Below are 26,342 nucleotides of genomic sequence, written 5' to 3' on the forward strand. Positions count from 1 at the left end.
AACTTTCAGGTCACAAGAAAAAGCGCATTGTGTATATGGTCTTATTGGGTTTCATCCATCTCTTTCTAAGCTTCGGCACCGTTTGTTGTTGAAGTGAGATATTTGTGTATAAATTCGTAGAGCTGTTGTTGCATTTCTTCATCCTCAGTTGGCTTAGCTATCTTAAGGTCGATAGCGTGGTTTCTTGTAGGGTTTGATTGCAAGAAAAAACGCAGTTTTCACTTCCTAACTATCCGCATGAAATGCGGCAATAGAGTCACAGCTAGTTGGAGTGTGACTCAACCTACTTACTTGAGCAGAATCTAGCTAGGAAACCATACACATAGGAACAACTAACATGTTCACGCCCAAATGAGAAGGTCCCTAGGACCACAATAGTCTTTTGGGGTAGGAAAGTGAAGGGTCACACCGATCGGGTGCTGATGAGCAAGATGGAAAGGGGACATGAGACTACATTGCTGACGAGTCGAGGATTATTGGCTGAATGCTTTCCCTCTTTGGGATACGGGCGTCAGGAGCCGCATCATCGGGATCTCGGCGGTCTGATATGTTTAACCTCTGACCATGCAAGGAACCGGACCAGCTTACGCCTCCTAAGACCATATATGCATGGCCCGAATGGTTATAACTATGGCTGGGTGACTCGTCGGCGAGCATAGCAGTGATCCTAGCACGAAGCTAGTCATCATATGCTTAACATCCGAGTTGTCTTTAGGAGCGAGATTAATTGACACCGCGGATGTCGGCAGCACCGGAAATACAGCGGGAATGGTGTTTATACTATTGCTCCTCAGTGCTAATCGCCATGGTCGGTTTGGCGTGGTTTATGGTAGGAGAAGGGCGTGATAGTAGGTATGAGTAGGTAGGTAGGTAACATGATGTGTGTTTTCGTTTTTTTCTTTCTTCGAACGTTCCTATTCCGACATGTAAGTAGAGGGATTTGGATATACATAGTATGTTTAAGCTACAGCCAAGAGTAGATCTCATCAATGCTTGACTTGAACGGGCAGAAAACGGGACTAGAACGGGAGCTAGGCACCCCATGGGTCAAGCCAGCCGCCAAGGCCCGGGAGCACGGGCTTTATGTAATACCTAACTCAATGTCCCTAGACTGTTCTGTGGCCCATAGCGGTATCTGGATGACTCGGAGCAGCCGACAATTGTACTCGACATACATTCGCGAGACTAGGCAGTGACGTAGGTGGCTGATCTGCGGTCAGTTATCAATCATTTATTCTCCATCACACTTCATCTTATTAGTCTACAGGTAGCTGTCAGGGACATCAGCGTGCAATAGGCGAGATAGGAGGGGAGTTGCTGAAATGAGGCGGTTCGTGTATGTAAGCACGCCTGCTTTGTCGCTGACGCCAATCACACAGGCCGAACCCCCGAAATAGTCCGAGACAATGTCATTCTGAGCAGTAGAGTAGGGATCCCGGGCAGAACGGGCAGAACGGGCAGGTATAGATAGATAGATGAAGAAGTCCTGTCGAGGATAGCCCTATACCGGCTCTTATTAGCTCTGTGCTCTGTCTATCCACCCGGGCCACATCACATCAGGCTTCATCCCTATGGCATCGGCAGCAGCGGCAACGCCGCGGCGGGGTAGCACATCGGCACCGATCACGGTCCAGATACAGAACCTGAATGAAGTGTTTGGGTAGGGAGGTAATCAAAGTAGGGGTGGAGCTGAGCCATCTCCACCTACCGGCAGCAGTAGACTGATTGAAAGCTTGTCCATCCGTGACCCTTGAACACTCGGCGAAGCTACTGTAGTCTAGCCACGGACAGACACGGGCGATTATTTTCATCCGCTAATTGCCTCGACGCTTGCCTTCCTATTGCGGTAATTTCTAGATATTGGCTTATTCATCCCGGCTGCGCGTGGTATCACAGTAGTTGTTCCCTGTTTCTCGCGACAGACTCGGCATTCTGAATGCGCCATCGGAAATACGTTGGTAATAGCGGGGGACGCTGGTGATGGCACGCAGCACGACGACGGTGACAGCAAAGCATAAATAGAGGCATCATGTCCTACATTTTGTTTCGCGCTGTGACTCAACCACCTTCACCTGACTCTCCTTCACCATCCTCCCTTTGCCACTGTCACTCGCCCCTTTGACAATGTATCTCAAGGCAACTCTTCTCACGGCGGGCCTTCTACCCTTAGCCAACGCCCTGCCCAAGCCTCAGTGAGTGATGGCTCGGTTGCCGCCCCTTTCCACCGGTGCGAGCTAACTCTGGACTCAGGTTAACCTACGATGAGAACACCGGCCCAGTTGGCGGCGTGGATCCCCCTTTCCCAACCTTCACCGCTGCCGCAGGCGACTTGCGTGGATCGACAGATCTACAGGGTGGCATCGCCTCGCGCCCACCAACCTCTGGGGGAGACTCGGCAGTAGTACCGAACCCGGAGCTCGTGAATGGCCAAGAGGCCGACTCAGATCTTGGGCTGTACCTCGACTTCAACAGCGCCAAGGCCCCCAACGGACCGCAACCTATCCGCGGCGGTGAGGGTGGCACTGACCCGGGTCCGCGTACGTTTGAGTACGAGAAGCTGAACCCCGATCTTTTTGCGCCTCCGGGAACCGACTCTGGCGATGTGCCCAACGCAATGTGGCCGCTTGGCCTCAGTCACAACCGCGCGGGAATTGGCAAGGAGTCCGGCTGGGCAAGGCAGCAAAACTCCGGTGTGTTACCTATAGCCACGGAAATGGCCGGTGTTGACATGAGATTGGCGCCTCAGTATGTATTTATGACGAGTTGTTTTGAATTCCCCAAACCTGGCAGAGCTTCGGAATCGGCTACTTCATCTGCGGCTGAATATTGTCAAGGACCGCGCGCCTGCGTCAAGTCTAGATATCCCTCACATGCTGCCAAAGCAATGCTAACTCTTTTCTTCTCTCAGTGCCTACCGAGAGCTACATTGGCATACCTCTGCTGAATGGTAAGTTTCATACTGCTTTACACCGATATCATGTCTGCTTCAACCTAGAGACTGACAATCACGTCGTAGGGCCCTAGTTCTAAAGGGAAGTGTTCGTGTCGCGGCTATGAACGAAGATGGAGCGTCTTTCATAGATGATGTTACAGCCGGCGACGTCTGGTTCTTCCCTCCAGGTGTCCCCCACAGTCTACAGGGCCTTGACGAAGGCTGCGAGTTCCTCTTGGTCTTTGACGACGGTAACTTCTCAGAGGAAGACACGTTCCTTGCCACTGAGATGATGCTACGCTCACCTAAGGAGGTCTGGGCCAAGAACCTAGACATTGATGTCAAGGATCTCGACAACATACCCCAGGATCAGAAATATGTAAGTTCCAACGGCTTGGGTAGCTATCAAGCTTATATAAGGATCAATGAGGCTGATAATCATCTTTAGATCTTCAATGGAACACCAGCACCTGCTGATATCGAGAAGCAAAACATTACAGGCTCCGCGGGTTCGCTTACTGGATCTACTGCTTACACTTACCATTGGTCACAGCAGGAGTTCCACAACACAACTGGAGGCAGTGTCAAGATCTTGGATCCTGTTACCTTCCCCATTGCCGACATGTTCTCCGCTGCCTTGGTTGTTCTAGAGCCTGGCGCTATGCGAGAGGTCCATTGGCACACCACTTCAGACGAATGGTCGTACTTTCTCCAAGGATCGGCCCGCATCACTGTCTTCGCAGCCCCCGCATCTTCTCGTACTTTCGACTTCACCGCCGGCGATGTAGGATATATTCCTCAGGCACAAGGACACTACGTTGAGAACACCGGAACCGAGGACGTTATCTTCCTCGAGGTTTTGCAAGCCAAAAAGTTCGGCGATATCAGCGCCTCACAGTGGTTAGCCCTTACACCTCGCCAAGTTGTTAAGGATACGCTGGGCTTCAGTGACGAGATCCTTGACAAACTACCTAAGGACAAGACTCTCATCAAGCCCGGCAATGCGAACTTGACGGCTCTTGCTGGCGAGTCTTAATGGCCGCTAACACTACCCGCTGAAGAAAGTAAATAGAAAAGATAGATATCTATCATTAGCATTCAATTCTGTATAATACCCTTTGGTACTTTGACTGTTAGATACTTGGGGAACATATTCGCGAATTAAATATCCTTTTGGTGGTAATAGAATACGTTCACTAGAACCCTCATTGCCCCTCCCGACTAGATTTGCCAGGAAGGTCTCAATTATCCATGCCAAAGGTGGCACAAAATGATCAATCATCGATGAAGGTGGGTTGTGAGGATATGGATAAATGTTGACAGATAGGCAGCTCGAAAATTTATCCAAAAATTGAAGGAAGTGATAACCATGGAATTGATAGTGACAGATCAGCTAATGGATGTAAAGTCTTTCCTCAGGTCCCCTCGCCTTGTAGAAAAATCTTGATATCTAGACATTGGATCCACTTAGTCATAAAATCTGGTCAAGTCGGCAGAGTGACCAACCTTCTTTTTTACAACCTTTTTGAATACCGTAATGATGCAAACATACAAGTACTAGCTATATGTACATGCGTTGCAACTCTTTCCACAGCATACATCCCATGTCACATACGACGTGTATTAATACGAATCATTGGCGGCATTGCGACTCGCTCCCGTAGCGTTACTTATAAATATGCTACACGAGCACACGATAATTTCCTGCTGTCTTGCAATCAAAATTGCAGGCGGTTAAGCTCCCGATTCGACAGAATTCTTGTGTGTTGGGAATGTCGTAACATTGCAGTATGAGTCTCTCCGCAATATGACGCAACTCAGCTCGTTTAAGTACGTTAGAGGTATCAAGCGGAGGCAGAATGACAGAACTATTCAATGATGCTGGGAATGGTTACCTGCTTCAAGCAGCGATATTGATAGGCATATTACACCTGTACGGCTGATCTGGATACTGTAGGTGGGTTACTCTCGTCAAGCCGGGTCCGGGGTACAGAAGTTTAGCTCTTGCCATGAACGTCAAGCCACTGCTGTATGAAGAAACAAGATCACATCACCTACTACATACCTGACTAAGTCAGGTACTAGCATATCGGTTAAGGACCCTGGCGTTGACAATCAACCAAGCTGTATTATTCTGCGGCTCACCACTCTTGTCTCCACTCCTATCCATTGAAGGAAACATCCTGGTCGAACTCTTTCCCTTGCCCATGCTCGGCAACTTGACGGTTCAAAGTCTAGACCTTTTCTTACTAAGACCAATATAACACGCCGCCACGGCTATACGCTTAGAAGAGGATATATGATACAGACGTGCCCTGTCATCGTGGAATTCTGGAGGATTCATAATGGATACAATATAGGTATAAGCGTGCGCATTTGATGCATTCTCAAATACCAGGTTGATGGTCAGACATTGCTCATTTGTTCGTAAACGTGTGTAATCGCCCGGATCAATAAATGATTGTTCAGTTTACGAAGCTCGGCGCATGCGGAACTCAAAAGTAGAAAACAAGTAGCCCGTTTTCAATAGATGCTTACACGAATTCCCAGCACCTTCCTCTCTTGGAATACCACTTCTATTCAACATACACGTGAGTATTCGAGTTGTAGACAATATAGTGTATGAGGAGAACCATATGGTATCATACACTGGTCATTGTATCGTAATTCTATTTACACGACTTTGATATATTGTTGGCTGGTGTTGTTCCGTGAAAGATCTTAGCCTGGGATTTCGACTACAGAGCTACAGTAGTCGAAGAACAATGCAGAGCGTGAACTACACCATCTACGATATGGACTCTAACTATTAGAGAAGTATAAATTGAAGGCATGATATTTCGATTCCAGAGGTACCGGTAGTTGAGTCTGTCCTCTTTGCTTTAACCTGCTCCTCAGTTGAAGACGGACTAGCTGAGTCAACCCGGCACTGGGAATGAGATTGCGGAGAAATTCATAGCATAACGACCCATATCGCGAAGGGAATGTACCAAGTGCGAGCAACATATGACAGTTAGACGTTGAGTAGTGCCAACGTCGCAATATACGTAATGAGGATGAGGGGGTGGCAGCGAAAGCAAGCAATGTATCGTCACCCCTGCGCCCTCCTCATTCTGATCTGTAACCAGCAGTCTACGTACCCCATACATACGTAAATCTGTCGACCTTCCTACCTACCGACCAATGGCTCCTGCAAGATGCGCGTGGTGTTGCGCAAAAAAAGAATTGCCTCTTGTCGAGGCCGAAAGAATACATACAGCACAGCCAAGTATGAGACGAGCGGCTTTTGTCCGCATACTCAGCGCTCATGTATTCGCGATGGGAGTTGGCAAGCGTCACAACCTAAGGGATTATTCCGAGCGGCCCGATGGGACGCTGCGATTGTCTTTGGCCCTACTGGCTATGGGTGTGTATGGACCACAGGTCTCTGATCCTCCAAGATCTCACACCTTCACTACTTGTACCCTAGGTGAGAGTGACTCTACGGTCGACAAAGGTGAGTGCGCGCGGAAGAACCCGTCGTACATGCAACAAGACGGATCAGTACATGTTGGGGTAAGGAAGGATAGAGGTAAATGTGTATTGCATGTTGTATGTGTGAGGCGTCCAGGGCTGAAGCGGAACATAGCCGAGATGGCAACGAGAAGAATAATGATCCTTCCGTCGGTTTCCTCAGCAAAGTGCAATTCCTATCGGAAAGTCGATTCCAGAATTCAACCGCTAAACTAGGATTGCGAGGGATCTATGCAGAGGAGTAGGCAGCGGCGACAACAAGCAAGAAGCCACGCTTACACCATAACAGACGGATCACCGTTGGCTGGATGGGCGAGGAATGCCCAAAACAAGCATTAAGCGACGATGACTTGCAAATAAAACAAAATAGTGCTGACCAAACAAGGAACGCGTCCATAGATACCATACAGTACCTAGTTACCTAGATCTCCGGGGGTATCTGCAGCAAGGAACAGGCTTCCGTGAGCTTACACTGTCTGCAATTCACCTTAGGTAGTGATCTTTATTAACCCAGCATCCTGCCACACCGTAATGTAGGCACAGTACCGATGTATGGTCAATCCGTTGGTCAGTCGGTCGGTCGATGGGGTATCGCGAGTAGACAGCCTTCTGGCGTGCTACTTCTGCCTACCTACCTACCTACCTACCTACCTATGGCCTAGAGTCGACAGGCCGACAGGTTGGCTATTTGCACGAAGACAAGGTGAGTGATAGATAAGGACACGGGGGTGGCAGTAGAGAACAGGGGGGGAGGGGTCTCAATGAACCCGACAGCGTGGCTCCGGGATCATGGCAGGGAAATCATTGGGTATCCACGGAGAGGATGGAATTGGATCTTGTCCTTGTACTCCAACACGCGAGGTACGCAGGTATCTCCAGTTCCTACCATAGGCACAGTATCAAGTATCAGCATGCGGAGTAGCTCAGGGATGCCTGGCGGTAAGTGAGGAGGTAAGCATGGATGGATGATGGATGTGAGATACCTGTCGGTTGTGCTAGGTCGGGGCCCGGCCCGGGCGCAGTGTGTAGGGACGAGGTATGTCGAAGGCCACCACACACTCCATCAAGGGCCTCTGGTGGTGCGTGGGGATACGCAAGATACGTAAGATACGCTGTAGAGTGAGTATGGGATCTCATGCAGTTATCTACATACTGGCATGGACGTACACCACCAAGAATGTGCCTCGGAGGGGCGTACGTAAGGGTGGTGAGAGTGTCAGAAGCGGAGCGGTAGCGGGCCGAAGTTTCTAGTGTCGTAGTCGAGTCATATCCACACCACCCACCACTCCTCTTCCTCCTCCTCTCCCTCCTCTACTCACATTATGACATTACTATACGAGGCCACGCCTTGCAACTACACGTCCTGTAATGCTGCTGGCCCACTCGTGTCAGCTGCATGCTCACCTAGGTCAGCGTTGCTGCGGTGCTGAATCCTTGTGACAATCCTTACAGTGTGCAGCACTCGTAGCGAGACGGCGAGGTGTTTTGAGGGTGACTAGGACTAGGTAGGGACCAGGCCTTGTCCTCCATCCGGTGTGGCTTGCATTGGTACCTGCGTGTATCTAGAAGCTCCTGGTACACGAGGTACTTGGGAAAACCTCTCTCGAAACGCCCGAGCTGGCCTCGTGTGTGTAGCAACAGGCATGCTCTTCTCCTCGCGCGCGCCCAATGCACACTGCACAGGTACCTACCTAGGCATATCCCAACGGCCGGCTATTTCAACGGGCCACCGTTTGAACAGGGAAGCATTGGCCTTGAACTGCCTTCACAGATTGCGTTAAAACTCCAAGATCGGTCGTATTAGCTATCCGTAGGTCAAGCAACACAACTAGACAACGGATAGCAACTCGCAGCAACTTACAGTGCCTAGCTAGTAATCATCCAATAGTAGCTTATAAATAAACAAGCCAGATTGCATCCACCTGTGTCCTGCAGATCTCTTGGCAGACAAGTTGGTTCTTTACCCCAACTTCCGGGGTTTGCTTGTTGTTACTACTTACTACCTACATACTATGTATGTACTTTATTTCCAGAGTGCCGGGCTGGGGTCTGGGCTGGAGTCATGATTGTGTTTATTGCCATGAAACCTGATGATAGTAATGCCCGACTACTGTTGCATACGGGTAGAACACAAGGAATCCATGTCCCCAATAATTCCTATATGTTGGTACAGCAATCCCACCGCAGCTCATGTGTACACCAGAACAACGGGGTCAAGGTCATATGCAGCGTGAGCCGCTAACATTCTTTCATTGAAAATCATGCAGATGCAGAGGCCTGTTATCCATGCTAACTCGGGCGTGATGTATGAAACCAGAAACAATTCACCCGGCATTTCGATGGCTCACATCAGTCCCATCACACACCCTCCTTGTCATGAGTGCTAAAGCAGTAGCACACTACTCAACAACGTACATCCCCCAGCAAAGTGCTCTTTTCAGCCCCAAATATGACCCTATACCAGTGCATTTCCCAGCACAACCAAAATACGCAAACCCATAAAGTAACACAATGACACAATTGAGGAAGGGGTAGCCTTCGCTTCATTTTCGGAGAAGGAACCCGCCTACTCGACATAGAACAAAACAGTAATTTTCCGTCGTTTCCCGATCTATAATGTTAAACCCTTGGACACCTGTTTCATGCTTGTTGCCTGCACTGCCAAGGCAAGAATGAGAGATTCGTGAACGCTGCGTGACGAAATAGAAATTAAATCAGACAAATGATCCCTTCCCTTCTACGCCTGCCCGATGTTGATACGAGGGGGTATTCGCTTAAATCGACTGAGAATTCATAATAAGGCAGAGTGAGCAATTGGATGGTGTGCCATAGGATTGAGGTTGGTGTATGTCGAATCAATATTCGACCGAAGGGGTGTTTTGTTGTACAGAATTTGATATTGAACACGGTATACTCTCCCCATAACCACTATCCAAGCTAGTTTTCTCAAAACTCGATGGCTTGGGTGGTGTTGACCGGCCAAAGACATTTTTACCGATATGCTTCAGTTTCCCAACGGATGAATCCACCGTTTCGGGGTTTGGTATGTAAACGCTTGTAGCAGGTTGCACAGTAATACGGCAAAATAATGTTGAGAAGAGGAATTGATCCCCGTTAGAGTCCCATAGAGGTAGAGTGCGGTAGCCATGCTTCAGGCTGCTGAGCTTGACCGTGTAAGTCGCCACAGTAGGATTTCGACCACCGGTAGCCTCTCCATCTGGAGAAAGCTTGACACTGAATTTGACAAATACTAATTCGGGATACTTTGTTGTCACCTGGAATTCACCTGGATAGTTGAACTCGGGATCAAAGCCGTTTCCCCTGACAATACCGGTGCGCACCTTGACTGGTGTGTCAGTTTGAATAGGTATGCCGCTCGTACTGTCGTGCTTGTCCCTCTTGTCGTTTGCGTGGAAAACTTCTATCTCAACATATGGATCCATTGTGCGGTTTGAAGCCAGATTAGCAGGCCGCATCAGTCGCTGTGCCGAGATGAGGTCAATGGAGAACGCGAGATTTTGACGCTCCAATTTCCCAAAGGCCTCGTGAGGCAGACCGTCGGGCAATATTCGAATCGTTCGCATAGACTCGGGCTTTAGTACGTAGCCTGTTTGGTCTGCACCGCCAGCGAACATGGCTTGATTTAATTGCATACCGAGATCGAATGTTTGCCAGTTGAGCGCGGCCATTTGAACCCCTTTGCGCCAATACATCAGAGGATTGAAATTATCAGATGTAAGCCGCGAATACTGGGGATATACACGCATCATGTAACGCATGTTATGACGAGTTAATAATTTCTTGGACCCTGGTGCTTTCGAGTGTTTCCTGAACGTTCCTTCCATGAAAGATAGGATGTGGTTGGTTTTCTTGCATTCAGCGGATTCAAACCCATGAAACTTCACCCCGCTACAATACACACCGAGGTCGCCGAGAGCCTTGACAATCTTACTCGTTTTTCTCTTGCTGCTCTCTTCCTCGGTCTCACAATCGCTTGTACTGCTACTGATACCACCATGCACCTCGCCCTCCGTGATAGTGTCTACTCTCTTTCCAATTGCTCGGCGAGGTTGTTGAGTTGGACCTAAGAGTGGACTAGAAGCGAGGTATTGGGTAGGTATATTTCCGTTGTCTATCATGGTAGGTTTAGAGAACGGCGATGTAAGGCTATTCCCTCGTCGTCGACCAGTTGTTTCGGCCCCAGTTCGTTGTTGGTGGCTTTGATGTGTCCCCTTGACTTTGATCAGAATGCGATCCTTGAGCTCTGTAGGGGACGGTAGCTTGTCCGCGGAAGGGTCTAAAGGTTCAGTAACGAGGCGGGAGCCAAATACTTCTTTTATAGTTTCGGCCATGATCTCTTGCTGTGTCGCGTTGCAATGAACTTCTAGTGAGACCCAAAGAGGAAATCGGCTGGCAACGAAGGCATACTTATTCACCGTATTTATGACTTCACGGAATGAGATGGCGTTGACAAGAGCACGTCCATGTTTGACGGCAGGTTGTCCATCTGAACCGTCCCAGCAGTCAATCTCGACACTGCGGCAACCCCTGAGAAGCGTCATGATGTAGCCCTCCACAGAAGAGACATCGGCTACTTGCCGGCCGATGAGATACGTATTATGAGAGCTGGAAATGAAGTATTCGTTGACCGGACGGTCGAGGATAGGTTCGACGGAGTCACGCACGAGGTGGTCATTGTCTTTAGAGACGAGGTAGGCGGCGAGAGCGTCTTCCGTCATGGTAATGGAGTCGATGGTGGGCCGCAAAGCTGAAGTATCCTTCGCCTTGTGTCGCTGGCAATAACGAATGAATCGTGATTCCCACAAGCTAGGATTGCTCTTCACGTCCTCGCCTTGAGTGTCACGAAGGAAAGTCTGAAAGTCTGACCATGTAATACCTTTGGCTAGGTCTGATGCGATCTGACGATATATAGCTCGAACGTCCTTTCTTCGCTTCATCTCGCTGATGAAAACCTGGAATTCGGCATAATTTAGCTGGTTTGACTTCGTTGTGTCTGCAATGGTGAACTTCGCCTTAAGCTCCTTTTGTGCCATATGTATGTGCAAGTTCCGACAAACTCGTTCGACACCGAGAAAGTCAATCTTCTCTTCTTGTGAGTTATGTGGTCTGTTACTGAAGTGTTTTGCCATCTCGCCATTCCAGAAACTACGCACGGCATTCTCATCGAACGCCATAAGCGATGCCATGTGAAGTTCGCGATGTTTTGAGATTGAATCTAGACCCGTCACCCATTGCGAGAACGTTTCCTCATCCTCAGCGATGAGATGCATCTGCTTGCTCCGAGACATGTCTGGCAGTGCATAGAATATGGTAAAGAAGCGTCCCTCTTCTGTGTCCGGGACGCCATGATCAATACGATCCTGGCGGGTATCAGAGCCTATTCTGATGTCCTTGATATCGTCGATATATATGCATTTCGAAGACCGCCCTTTGTCCCATGATATCTTGCCCGCATTTGACTCAAGTGTAAACAGCATAGGCTTGTATTTCTTCTTCTTAGAAACTTTTGTGAGGATTGTGCCCTTAATGAGTGCACGGGGGATTACTGGGCCGTGGAGTATATCGCTGCTGGAGAAAGATCCTGTGATGGACGGTGCGTTACTGTTGCATGACGGTTCCCGCGTTGTAGCATTGGTGGTACCTAGATTGAAGTCGCTAACCTCATCGTGTAATTCCTCGTCGGAATCAGTCATTGCAGTCTCAACAGGTGCGGTGTTGGTGCTATCGCTTCTACGTCTGAGAATCCCAGGACCAAGGCTTACATCTCGACTATTCGCAGCAGCCGACGACTGTCGCCGCGTTCTTGAGAACTTGTTCGAGAACCGTCTTATCAAGCCTTTTCCGGAGGAACCTGTATTCATGGCCTCAGGGGGCATCGTGCCGTTACTACCATTGAGTGCTGCAGCACCAATAGAGCTGATGCTAGGCTTGCGGCTAAGAAGGGGGTCACCTAGATGAAGAGGAGGTGGAGGAGGAAATATCTCAACATCTCGCGTACGGAACGAGTCTGGTGAAGGCTGGACAGAGCTGCTTGTGGTCAAAGCAGAGTTCTCTGGGGACATCAAAGGAGAGACGTTGTGAGAACCCGACGCTGCGGTTGACGCACTTATAGCCGAGGTAGGTAACACACTAGCTTGCATGCTAGGTTGAAGTGTGGTTTGGACTTGGCTGGGACGGGCCCTTCTTAACGCAGTGCCCTGGCCAGCCATAACGGGTGTGCCTGGAGAGGACTGGGCCTCTAAGCTGGGGAATATGGGATTTCTAGTCGAAGGCATGGTGTCCAAGACGGGAAATAGGTGTGGCCAGGCGGCGGAGAAACTGTCATGTGTGGGATAGACGGACCAGGGAGGTGATGACTATGAACAAGTGGTTGACAATATTGGCTTCATCTTCCTGGACAATGTTGTTATCGATTCACACCCGGGGGGCGGATGGGAGCGGTGGTAGTGGTGTAGGAACCAGGTGGTAAGATGAGACACGGCTCCTTACGTGAGCGCTGGACTTGGGAAGAGCTTGTAATAACTACTGAGTAAGACTAAGAGCGGGTTCAAGGCTGCAGACCATCTCGGTGCTTCCCACGATATCAACGGTAGACCACACCTGCAAGGATATGTATGCCCCGAGATCGAGGTACAGATGTACCGGGCGGTCCTGAGTACAGGCCTTGGACAAAGGTACGTCGAGGTACTCTGGGTACAATGGACGAGGCCTGTGAAGATGCAGCAGCACGGGGACCAGGACCTAGCTAGGGTGCTCGATGGGTCGATGTTGCAATAGCTCGAGGATGAGGTGGCAGGTAGCATGCAGGTGGCTAGTTTGGGCATGCAGCGAGAGTTGGGGGATTCGCTTCCAAGCCTTGGATCCCCAGCATGCGCACCAGAGGAAGCTGATATAGGGAATCGTTGCCCCCGCCGTGAGCAAAACTACGGTAACGCTCTCGAATCCCCTGGAAAGGTATCCTCTGGAGACTTTGTCGAGGCCTTTTTTTTTCTCTTTCTTTCTTTCTTCTTGTTCTTCCTCTCCTCCTTTTCTTCTTCTCTCCTCTTAAACCTCGTAATATCACTTCTTGCGAGTGCGGTGCGCAATGCGCTGACGGGCCTGCACCGCCCGAACAATGCGCAGCAGCAGCAGCAGTAGCAGTAGCGGTACACTCTTGTATAACACACCAGAGCACCTCGGCAAAGACTACCAGAAACCAAACAGGCCAAAAGAAAGTAGACAAAGAGCCTCGGTAGATGAGTAGCTGTTGTTCCTGTTGTTGTCCCTCCTTATTTCAACCAGCAGAAAGATGCGGTGCTGATATGCCGGTGAGCAGTAAGGAGGCTAGCCCAAGAAACAGTAGCTGGGAAAGGATGGACAGACAGGTAGACAGATAGATAGATAGATAGGCAGAAAGATATATAGTCTTGGTGGCAAGTGATATAAATAAACCTAGACCAAGATGATACTGAGTCCCGAGAGAGCGGCGGCGGGCATTGGCGAGGTACAGATATTGCAAAACTGGGTGGGTGTCCTCCTTATTGTCTGACGGCGTGGAGAATCGTCCTGCAAGGTGCCAATCGTGATCTTCTCTTGTGTTGGGTCCTGTGAGATGCGAGGAGTGAGATGAGTTTTGTGTAAGAGACGAGAGAGATGGCGTATAGTGCAGGGTGCGCGCGAGGGCTGTGAGATTGATAGTGAGATGCTGCGAGGGCGCAAGGTGCGCTTTTCTAGTAGCTTTTCTAGTGGCTTTTTCTTGTCGTAGCGGCAGAGCCCAGCGCTGGGCATTGGGGCGCTGTAGGGGGTTTGAAGGGTAAAAAAAAAAATTAAAAAAAAATTAATGATAATAATAATTGACGGGCCCCAGAAAAATTAAGGATTGGGCGATGACTGGCTCAGCCGGCTCGACCTGGAGAAGTGCGGTGTGATGCAGAGGGAGACGAGACCGGGGCGGGCAGGCTGGACGGAGTGAGAAATTAGCAGCTATTGGACTAGATTAGCGCATATTTTATCCTCTGGCATGGAGGGACCACTGTGACTGCTGGAGCCCTTAGTACACCGACCTTAGGTACCTAGGTAGGTGCTGTAATACTGGTGCCTAAGCGAACAGAGCGGGAACGGGAGCGAAGAAGAGAGAGAGAGAGAGAGAGGAGAGAGGGGGGGAGAAGAGTGCACACTGACCTGGATTAATTAACGCCTTGGTACTGGGTACATATGTAACATCACACTATTCCCAGTAGCTATTCCTGAAAGACGAGTAAAAAGGAGGAATCAAAGACCTGCTTAGACGGAAGGGGGAAAAGTTGAGAGCGTACCTAAGGCACAGACAGGTAGGTATACATATAAGTCTTAGCCAAGAGTATACTGGTAGGCAGGGAGGCAAATGTATTACAAGGTAGGTTAAGCATCGGAATTGGAAAGAAAGGGTTTATAAAAAAAAACAAAAAAAAAACAAGATCTAGATACAAAGTCAAAGAGCTGCCGCCACACTCTCCGCCGAAGGAAAATACGTAAAATTTAGATGTGCACCTACCTGCGTTAGATTTCTAGTCTACAGATCACATCAGACTATCTTCCAAGTTGAATCTCCGAGCAGTACTGGCGGTACGACTACTGCCTTCTCGTCATATGGACAATTCACTTGCTAACTTCCCAGTCCAATGCATCTCCGATTTATATAGGTCAATGGTCTCTAGGTCTCTGCAAGATAGGCACGCGCTGATTAATTGGGCATGTAGAATAAGGTAGATTGGATTATAGAGCAGATAATTGATCTTACTTAATTGACTTTGTGAGGCTCATCCCCTTTCTATTCTGGGCATTTACTACATCTACTTACGTCCTTCCATCCTCATATGCTTGCTTACATGGCTCATGGCTACTTACGAAGTATGTACCTATATAGGTGACCTGGGCGGGAGAGCCTCGGAACGAAGGCCACGTCTCCTCCGCCTCTACCTAGGCGCCTAGGTATGCAAGCATTTATTCTGTCCACCTACGCGTGCTTCCCCACGAGTCAAGAGGAACTACAAGCAGCTGAGGGGTGGACTTGAACTACAACTTGGTGGTGGAATTACTTTTGATATAGCACTCAGCGGAGCTGCCTTGGGTAGGCATCTAAGCCTTAACAGGCATGGATCCCTCTGTGCAATCAGAAACACTATTCGTAACATTCATACCTTGAGCCTTGCAAGTTTGATTGAGCTGTGGCAACAGGAATGCCTGCGGTGGTTCTTGGTCCTACGCATAGGTACAATAGATACAACATATACATAGATAGGTAGGGTCTGGTAGGGTAGGTTTGGATGATCGTTGCTGGCTTGCAAGTTGTACATAACATAACACAACAAGAGTGGTCTATCTCAATGTACCTGACATACGGCACCTACAGTACACGTATTGAGCGACTACTGTACTCACTGTACTCTACATAGTACTATGGATATCTGTAGCTTGGGAATGACTCGGCGGCAAGACAGCTGTTTCGGTGGAACAAGAATTGGTAACAATTCATCCCTTTGCAATCTGCGTTGACGGGTTTTGCGTCTTGCAAGTTAGTGGTGGTAGGTGTTAATCAGGCAGGAACCCTGAGGACTAGTCTCAAGATTACGCCCATGATGCATCATCGCATCGGCTGAACTATGATGGAACATCAATCACCAAACAGCCCACCCTTGTATCTACCTACCTACCCACACTGCATCAGAACAACAGATGAGTATTGCAGTGCTACATACCGTAACTTTTCTTTCATTTCTTCATTCCTTCTTTCCTCCCCCCCGCCCCTTATCGATCAATATAGGGCCAGGTAGCAGGCTATTGGACGAGCAACGGCTTCGGTCTTTAGTCTTGATCCTTCGAAGTTTGAGGTTGGTGAATCGTGATCGCGGTGGTGAGCCGGCTGTGGAGAAATCAACCAATGACTCTTAATTTGCTGGCCATGGATGGAGTAGCAAACAGGCACCACGTGAGCGGATGGCGGCTACTTCTGGGGATTTCAGGCTGGCACCAGGAAGGTGACATTGGACACATAGCCCGACAACGGGCGATTTTCGTTGCGTGTCCTACCGGGAAGACATCTGTCGGGAGATAGAGAAGATCCGGAATTGCGAATTAATCAAGGACTGCGGTATCCACTACATCGCAAACCCATGACAGGGTCGAGAACATGCGGGAAGGAAGCCTCATAGCGCGCTTTATTCCACATCAACGGCTTCATTCTTCAGCCATGGGACAACACCCAGTACCCATCACAGACTGTCCATTAGACTAGATATCTGTTACCAGCTAATGAACTACACTCGACAGCCTCTGTCACCTAGGGCACACCTATATTCAGTACTTCGTAAGTACCTACAGGTGGGGAATGGATGTGTACCCTACCCATCCCTAAGCGCTATTAGTACCTGACCTGGCCTTGGAGCCTCATAAGACGCCGAGGAATTATAGGTAGGTAGGGCACCTCACGTACATGAGTGATACCGGGCCGTAGGTCTTTAGCTGACCTACCGGGTACCTTAATTCCAAAGCACGAGGGCTGTGACACGGCCAATAGGCTGCCGATTCTAAGAAGCATTGCCCAGGCAATCTAGAACCTAGTAGCCATTGGACACAATTTCAACAATGGTTTACGTAGGTGCTGTTGGGGACAATAGCGGATTGTATATTAATTTGTCCTGTTTCGGCGTCGTCTGTCACCGTTGCGACAGTCCAGCCAGAGTCATTGTCCACGTCTATCTAAAACACTTGTTAGCCGTAGGGGACTTTCCAACGATCCTACCTTTATTTCATGACATATGAAAGCAGTAAGTAAGCCCCTAGGGCTCGGCTGCTTATGCTTAGGCAATCTAGGCATTTGCGGGACATCTCCAACTCAAGCGTACACAAAACAACTGTATGTAGCTTCCTGGACGTGAGAGGGGATATATGTACATTACTTATATATAAATATCTTCTTAATCGGTATATTCTCTCTATATAGTAGTTACCAGACCTGGTACATCTGAAAGAATTGGGCAGTTAAGAATGAAAGAGTGGCCAGGCCAAACAAAGAGAGCCAAACAAGGGCAAAAAAAAATAAAAATAAAAATAAAAATCGTACATAGTAGGTAGATGCTGATTGCTGTAAGCCATACACTAGTGAATGCACGATGCCGGATCCCGAGGGTTGTTCGGTGACGTATCACGATAGCTTTAGTGAAAGAATGCCACCTAGACCTAGCAGCACAGCAGGGCAGTCCCAGCGCAAAGAATAAATACTACTGATACTAACCCTATCTATCTAATGCCTGTCATCAAACTTGCATGCATCACAACACGTGCCAAATCACCGATGGACTTGTAGTTCCCAGGTACTGCTCCTCTATGACAGCATCAACATCAACCATGCTCCATATTTAGTATCGGTACCCAAGCATCTTGAGTAGCACATGTTCTACGCTAGGTAATTGCTGGGTAATATCGCTACATGGTAGCACTTAAGGTAGGTAGTAGAGTCTGCTGGAGGTACCTATCTATCAAGTACGCCATGGTCGAGGTAGCAGCATGCCCGCTACGACATCTACCTAAGTCCAGCATAAGCTCGAAGCACGGTCGCTCTCGGACGCGTTGCTGAGCCGTCTCCCGACTCTTCTCTTGTTCATCTCGATATCTACGAGTTTACGAGTTGGGGGGGATGCTTGAACTACTAATAGGTATCATGAAGATGAGTTGGTGTATTGAACCATCGAAAACCACATACTTACCCAAGTATCTCTTCTCAAGTTGATGGGTACCCAAACAGTGCGCTCTTCTAGAAGACATCCTACCTACATGTGGGCATGTAGATACCCAAGGTAGTAGTACGGACAGAGTACCTAACGGAGCAGGGGTTTCCATAGGGCAGTACAGGGGCCAGGGTCCTGCGAACGCTGGTCGTGAGATGCACAACAACATCATCGAAGAGCAAATTGTGAGCCCCAATCCGCTGCAACGGCCACGACGAATCGGCTAGACCTTCACAGAATAGGACACGAGAATACGGACCTATCACCCGCTACACGCAGACTCCCGTACACAGGGTCGTTGTCCTGTCTGAAGTCCTGTCTGAAGTCCCGTGCAAACTCTCCATACTGTTATGCCACCTAGGTACCCTTTGAGTACCTACACTACTACCGGTACTGTATGTCTTACAGTAAACTTCAGGTTGAATTTACCAGACACAAATTACCTAGGTACTACATATGTACCTATACTGTTCTGTGGAAACGAAGCAAGCCTTGAAGGTAGTACGCAGAGCCCGTTTCCTCATACCGAGTGAGACGAGTAGGACGAGCGAAAGGGAGAGGACCTTCCCGGGGACACGACCTATCGACATGTACTTCGTACTTGCAATGCAGTGTAGGTATAAAATCTCCGTGTGCGTATTTGGGCAACATACCTCGACCCTGTAGATGCAGAACATGCATCATTATCTTCATGTAGGTATTCCTTTTTATGATTGGATCCGAAGCAAACGTGCAATTCGTCGCAGGTACTTACTTCGTTAGGTAAGTGCCTACCTACCTGGGTACTACTTAACCTTCCTCTTTCGAAACATAGGCCATGTGTTGCATGCGCATACACACAGCCTGCCGTGGCTAATTATCATCATCACTCTAAGTTAGTCTTTTCCCCTATCATGATGGATATTTTCTGTCGTTGCAGTAGTGGCCGATGGAGACAGAGATTGACCCGGCCACGTCCGTCGAGGTTGCGTGTGTGTTGCCGTCACCTGACGGTCAGTGGCTTCACATCCTCCATGCGCCGCCCACGTCCTCACCCCTCCTCGGCCTATCGTGGCAGTTGGCAGCGGCAATGTTGATCCAAGACGGCGCCAAAATAAGGCGCCCAAATCCCCAGCAAGCCAATAAGTACGCCACTTGTAAACGTAGGTGGACCTCTTGCCAATCCGAGAACCAGGAACAAAACGGTTACACAACCAAGTCGCCTGGCTCTCGTTTCATCTTGGCTATTCCCGAAGCGTAGAATGTTGTGCCTTGCCCAAGGATCGTCCGTATGAGCAACTGGTCTCCGGTGCGCTGTCTCTGATTCATCCAGCTAGTCTACCAAAACCCGCACGAGACTCCTAGTTCTGCCTGCTGTTATTCGAGGAACTCACTCGGATCGTTGTCCTTTGCCCCTCACCGACTTATCGTGGCATGGCCATTGTTCTTGGACTAGAGCCTCAATACTGCCTCAATACTGCCTGGGTATCACCGCAATCTGTCTCGTGATGCAAAAAGCGATGGGACGAAAGCAAATAAAACTGTAAAGTCGTAAGAAAGTTGCTCTGAACGCGTTCGGAACTCATGTGTGGCCTCTCTCCATTTAGGCCGATGTGGAGTTGAGGCCAAAATATGCGCCACGCGAGACGTCACTATCATACGATCGTTTCTCACGAAGCAGAACAGGCACCTAGGTACAGTAGATATGTGATCGCAGCCCTGCACATATGCCATCCGGCACGCATGTTGCGTAGTAGATGCGTACTTCACGCAGTTCCTAATATGGTAGTCCCTCGCTACATACAATGTAGCATGCATCCTCCTCGAAATGAGATGGACACACTTCCCCAGATATTGTCCCGACGCCTTGAAACACGATAAATGCCATCTATTACGTCAAGGGGTCCCTGATAGTCCCTTTCCATCTTAGCTTCTCCACACGGTTGATCGGGCTCCATCATCTTGCGACAACGGACAAGCACCTGTCGTGCTTATCCTCATTATTTACATGCCGAAGTATGCCATTCTCAGATGCGGATCACCGAGCATCCATCTGCATCCTTCCTCAAGCTTGGAAATAGTCACAGCTGAATCAAGAACTCAGGAGAGCCCTGACTGCCTCTATTAAGTACTTACTGTACTGAGTAGAGATTAGTCACTGGGGTTCCATTAAACAGGAACCCCTCCCAAGCCCTCCCTCATTTCTCCCAAGTGAGTACGAATCGGCTATGGCAGCATCGGCGCGTCGACGCCGTCGCCTCATTGAGCGGCACTGATGAGGGTTGTAGGAGGGGAGCAGCGAACGACCGAGCTTGTGGGTACCGTCGGGAATGGCGATAGGCTCTCGCAACGGCCTGAGAAACGGCCAGGCAGTGTACACTATGGTCTCATTCGTCTTCCAAATCATCAATGTGACACTAGATAGCGTGACCTGACGTTGCTGTGATTTCATCCCCCTTCTCTTCCCGTGGGGACGATTTAAAACCCACAAGTAGATATGCTGTGTCACCCCATAGTCTAGCCTTAACGCTGGAGTCCAGATAATTAATCTTTTTTTTTCTTTCTTTCTAGATTTTGTTTTCTTCCTGGCACCGAGAAGCCGTGCGTGGCTGACAGTGGTGTAACACACAGTTCTCTATCTCATTCGCACGTTGGGATAAGAGCCAAAAACTGGTACAAGCCAACGGCAACTTCGGCACGTGTACATCAACCGCATCAAGGAACTCTTTGGGGCTACCTATATGCCATACATAGTATACATAGTCGTGGTTTAAATCAGTTGCTCTAACAGCTGCGTGGACAACACGTCCTTCCTATTGTTACCGACCCTGCCTCCTCTTCCCCGCGAGATCTTGTTACTGCCTTCCATTTTCGATCGCTGAGGTGTTGCTCGCATAGTTCCATTAAGCGTTCTGACTTGAATGCTACATTTAATACAACCTCTGAATCATTGAAGCTAATTGGTCGGCAATTATATTATTTTACGACGCGTTTATTTTCTCGTCCTTCTAGTTCATTCCTTCTCGTGCTTCTTCTCTTCTAAATCAGTTGTTGAGTCCTTCTGCGACTTGTGTTTGCCAATGCCTTCACACCCGATGCTGCTGGCGGGTAAGTTATCCTTAGTGTAAACTGTGACCGACTACCTAGTATCTTCGCTTATGTATATAATTGCTTCCACTCCCACATCATAGGTATAGAAGGATGTGAAAAGCGTCACGAGGGTCAAATATACTATGCTTCTTATCATTGTACGCCGGTTAAGTTGACTTGCATACTAGTTGCATGCTAGCAATTTGAGGTTTGACAGGCAAAGCGATCGAAAGGCGGTGCTACAACATGCGCCCCCAAGATTATTCACCCCACGAACCGTACTCCGCCCGGCAAATGCGTTGACACATTTGCCTTTCTTATATTTATTCGCGCTCACTTAGTTTACCGCAAGCCGCGTAACCTCCTCTTAGTCGACACCACCGCAATAGCGACCGCTCTCGCGATGTAATGCAGGGATTGGTCATTTGCGCCTATTGCATGCCTGTGACACCGCTTCGTTTGAACTGCTTTGTTGGGCATCATGTTCGTCTGATTATCGCTGTATCTACCGTAAACTGAGGGGCGTCTTGCTTAGCTTCGGTGTCTTTGTTAGTTGTCGATTTACCACGTTTTTGCCAAGCATCGTCGCACAGCACCCTCGCTTATTGCGGCTCGATAGAAATGTATGGCATGGAGAGAGCTCTTCTATCGTCCGCTCCTTTTCCTGACTTGGAAATGATCAATGCGGAGATAGACCCCGAATGAAAACAAGACGGGCGCACGTCTCTCTGTCAGGATAGCTTTCGAGGCGCGCAGGATGCAGGCCGCCTCATACGAGGTCAACCGCATATTATCAGCCCGTTTACGGTCACTGTATGCGCCCTGAGCTCATGCCATCTATACCACAGTAAAGGCTCAGACTAGTAATAACGATGTCGATTTACTACGAGCATAGAGTAGTGACTAGACGATAGTTCCTGTCGGATGGCTTCCGGGACATCATGCCATGATACACCACCATTCTACCTCGCTTCCACAGCGTCGTAACGGGATATTTACATGCCCGCATGACATACTTCGTACGTCTTGTTCGAACCACAGGAGCGTGGGACGGGACTGACCGTCAGCGCATTGCTTAGCATGTACAGACTGCACCTGTGGCTGCAGTCTGACACCTGGGCACATAAAAAGCCCTTATAGAACCCGCAGTTCAGATGCATTGCTACAACAAGACGGAACAGAGCGTGGGATGCAGGAAATTCGATCCGCGCTTGCCTGCTGCGCAGATCTGTGATGATAAGAATGAGATGCAGGACGCCTCGGGATTGTCTTCGACCCAGGAGTCGATGAACTGGAACAAGCTTTGCTCCCGGCAAAACACCAGCAAGTTCGGGTTATCCCATTTCACTTCATGCATTGTCTCAATCCCGTGTAGCTGACTGGTGGGCTAGCCTTACGATCAGCCCCTCCGCCGTCTCAAGCAGCTGCACCTTGGCCAACTTGTGTGGTCCATTGCTATCCGCGCCGACCCAAACTGGAAATGTCCACGCTCTTCCCCCTTTGTGACGCACAAGATGTGTACATATTATACATATAAGCAACCTACCTACCTGGCCAGCCAAGTGGTCAGCAGCAACGTCTGGTTGACAACTGGATTGATTGCCAGACAGCGAGTCCGGTACCTCGGTGCAGTGGGTGAATCCCGGGAAGAGGAGATGTCAAGACGGAAAAGCAAGTGGACACTAGCGCCTCTCTCCTTGAGGACCTCGCGTTTGGTCTTCTGCCTCTCGTTCTCACTATTGCCGATTGTCTTCTGTTTTATGCCCTGTCTGCCCTGTCTCTCTCCATGCTATAGGAATTGGGGAGAAGTAGTGCTTCCCACCTAAACATTCTCCTTGCTGTTACCGGCATTGACGCTGGAGAAGCCTGTCTAGCATAATCAGAGCCAACTACCCCATGTACCATCATCAAATTCCATACCAATAAAGCTGGGGGGGTGTAGGCTTGCGACAAACGTGCCACTTGCGTCGTGCGGGGGCCCATTCGGGTTCAAATCCCGAGTCGAGGGACTTGTCGCCATGGGCTGCGAGGTGTACGGTGATAGAATTGAGCGGCCCCATTGGTCAATCGCGCACAAACGATCCGCTTATGGTAATCTTTCGTCCCAGCTGCATCGTCTCCAAGTACCTACCCATCATGGCCATTTGACAATGCGATAAGTCACTTATTACTTGCCTGCTAGGCACACAGGATTTCGTCGCTGCGGACTGGCGCCTCACTTGGCGCTTTTGCATTGCCAAGGCGAACAATGGGCGCAAGGCTAGAGTCTACCTTCGGAATCCTGAACCAGTACACAGGCCGAGATGCCACGAGAGTTCATACTTCATACCATACCTACGGGCGTCTATATACGGGGAAACCAGCATAGGGAATAGACAATCCCATGCCCATTCATGACTAGGAAATCTGCAAAAAGGAACCGTACGGACATATCCGCAGATAAAAACCACCCGCACACTTGGATATGGCATTACATATCTGCGCCATCTAGTGCCCCAGCATCCAAACGTTGTCGTGATGATGTTGTCGCCCAAGCATGGCCCCCCGCTGGCTGGCCCTGCGCATGGAACCTCCTGTGTGCAGAGTTGGGACAGAGATTTGCCAGAGGTAGCAGCCAAGCCTGTTCGTGTACCCTGTTCATATAACTCACTGTAGACCTTGTCATAAGGAGGGGGAGACAGAGATGGAGAAAAAAGAAGAGGGACAAAAAAAACTGGGCGGAGTAAGCACATTTCCTAGCGCTCCGGCCAAACCCCATCTCGGTTTTGTGAACACGAGCCATTCAGCATATGGCTTGAGCTACTACTGAGGGCCAGGTTTAGCTGGTGCGGATGATACGACACCCAAATAGCAAAGTTTTGAGCCAGAGCCAGATGCAGAGAGGCCCCTTGCTTTGGTAACCGTCGTCCAGATTGGGTATGTGCATACTCCCAAGCTCAATGCATACCGAGGCCTCAGTGCCGAGGGAGCTCGGAGTGGCAGGGTGCCGGCGACACCTATCGTGATTCTGCGTCGCCAACATACCTACTTCGTACGTGTTGGTAGGCTTGTGTCCTTGGTTACACTTGGGGGAAATGATAGATGTCTTCGGAAAAGGTGAACAAGCCTGTCTACTCGGCTACCCGTCCACCTATCTAGCTAGGTACCTCATACCCAATCACCCCACGCTAGCCGCTCGCGCCTAGCATCTACATACATCGTGATACATCCCATCCCATCCCCCACAGCACTGCGTGTTTAGCTAGGTATGTAGGTATGTATGTAGTTACTTGCTTACCTAGGTACCTACATAGACGCAGCACACCACTCATCCCCTTTTATATCAAATTTAACGATATGGAGTATATGTGGGTGTGGAGCAAAGATCGTTTCAGCTACCGATTTTCCAAGCCCTTGGACCATGCTTTACAACGTTGGGGGGTTTCCTTCACCGTTCATCGCGAATGAAAAGCCCCCGAGGTGCCTGTCCGCTTTAGTGCAGGATGGGAAGCTCTCGGCGCGGCGCGGAGGGCAAAGCCCCTTTCAACTCCCTTTTGTGGATTCGAAAACTGACGATGATGTCAGCGCTTCCTTTGGTATCAGCTGAGTACCTCCTCTTGCACGGACCAGACACGGACCTAGGGGTACGGTACTGGTATGCTAGAGCATGCCCCCCCGCCTCTGCATTGTCTGATGGATATGGTGAACAGAATATACTTATCCAAGCCAATGAATGATAAGACTTGAGCGGCCATCATGCCGGGTTGTTAGAGGATCAATCTCCATACTACGTCCTACGGTAGTTTACCTCGCTTCCTCAGTATGTACACTCTTTATGGTGTTGTTACGACTCGCCCTGTTGGGCTCCTGGCACCGCACCACTATGCGTATAGGTATAGGCACATGAACAGTATAGCATCGTCACTCGCAGGTTCCGAGCCAAAATCCCGTCCTAAGTTGAAGCTATCTATGCGGTTACCTATCAGCACGGGCAAACCCCGCCGTGTATGGTGTGGTTCTTGCAGGAGATCTCGGATCACATGAGAAGAGATCCCTAGCGATGAGTTGTCACCTCCACAATGTCGCGGGTCCGAAAGCAATTCTAGTACCTCTAGGTATATGTCGATAACCTCGTATCTCTGGTCCGCGTGCTGCCGTTGGATCGCACCCCGCATCCTTGCCTTGGGCTTGCAGCAACAGCGCAGCTAAGACTCGGTGGTATACGATTAAGGCCGAACGCAGTGACCTTCGGGTCGCTTTCGTGCTCAGGCTTGCATTCACGACGGCGTCCTGCGATTCTGGGTCTCAAGCACGCCTGGAAAGACGCTGACACTAGCGACCCATGCTTCGTGGGACCCAGAAAAGGCTTGCTGGAGCCGTTCATTTACTGGCCCGGGGGCGAAGCTAAGGCGACAAGGGAAGGAAAAGAGGAGAGGATGCAGCTTCCTCACCAGCACACGCTTGACAGGTTTCTAGAATGTTTCCAGGGGTGGAAGGGGGTGGAAGGGGTGGAAGGGTCGTCGGGGTTGGTCGGGAAAATAAATCGTCAAGGGCCTTTTGAAGACATCCCTCCCACCCACCATCTCGCTATTTTCGGCACGCATCGCAGCAGATCTCCAAAGCCAGCAAGGGCAGAGGAATATATGGGTCTCAGCCCAGCCATCGGATCCGTCGGGCTGGTTCTGCGGAACACTTTCGGCTGTACTGTTTCTTGCGCCGAACCGACCATACATCCATACATTAGATTGCGACAATCAGTGTACCGGTACTGTTGACTAACCTACACGATTTCAAGGCGTTTACGAGTTGGCCTACCTATGCTACCATCACGTACTACTACCTGCTGTGATCAACGAGACTCTTCGAAAACCCAGTCGTACGTACGTCCTGTCACTTTGCTAACCTAGTATTTTTCCATTATTCCTGCTGGATACGCGGGTCTCCATTCAGTGATGACGCCTCGATGCAGAATCAATCAATTCTACACCTAACTACCTATTTCGTACCTGGGGCGCGATTCGACGCCGAAGAGTCCAGCTCCCTGCAGACTTTCTCGTATGTGAATTTATACAGGACTGCTGTGT

General features: G+C 49.5%; 2 protein-coding genes across 2 annotated transcripts; one reads left to right on the forward strand and one right to left on the reverse strand.

Moving 5' to 3' along the window:
• The first annotated feature begins 1,968 nt into the window (after window positions 1-1,968).
• Window positions 1,969-3,974, forward strand: F5B22DRAFT_340790 (Bicupin, oxalate decarboxylase/oxidase). The gene is made up of 5 exons (XM_047970887.1): window positions 1,969-2,192; window positions 2,251-2,745; window positions 2,909-2,947; window positions 3,017-3,311; window positions 3,381-3,974. Exons 1-5 carry the CDS (start codon window positions 2,125-2,127, stop codon window positions 3,966-3,968), a joined length of 1,485 nt encoding a protein of 494 aa, XP_047834792.1. The 5' UTR covers window positions 1,969-2,124; the 3' UTR covers window positions 3,969-3,974.
• A 5,326-nt stretch (window positions 3,975-9,300) lies between these two features.
• On the reverse strand, window positions 9,301-12,675 carry F5B22DRAFT_633546 (phosphoinositide-specific phospholipase C; the record flags this gene model as incomplete). Its single annotated transcript, XM_047976845.1, has 1 exon — window positions 9,301-12,675. One exon carries the CDS (start codon window positions 12,673-12,675, stop codon window positions 9,301-9,303), a length of 3,375 nt encoding a protein of 1,124 aa, XP_047834793.1.
• Between the last annotated feature and the right edge of the window lie 13,667 nt (window positions 12,676-26,342).

The sequence above is a fragment of the Xylaria bambusicola genome, assembly GCF_022495145.1.
Source record: "Xylaria bambusicola strain CBS 139988 unplaced genomic scaffold F5B22scaffold_4, whole genome shotgun sequence".
Lineage (NCBI taxonomy): Eukaryota > Fungi > Ascomycota > Sordariomycetes > Xylariales > Xylariaceae > Xylaria > Xylaria bambusicola.

Excerpts from the sequence above, each read along its gene's own strand:
- F5B22DRAFT_340790 (XM_047970887.1), top strand. The coding sequence starts at position 2,125 with ATGTATCTCAAGGCAACTCTTCTCACGGCGGGCCTTCTACCCTTAGCC. Across the intron at positions 2,193-2,250 it reads AACGCCCTGCCCAAGCCTCA|GTTAACCTACGATGAGAACA; the intron begins GTGAGTGATGGC and ends CTCTGGACTCAG. Across the intron at positions 2,948-3,016 it reads TGGCATACCTCTGCTGAATG|GGCCCTAGTTCTAAAGGGAA; the intron begins GTAAGTTTCATA and ends ATCACGTCGTAG.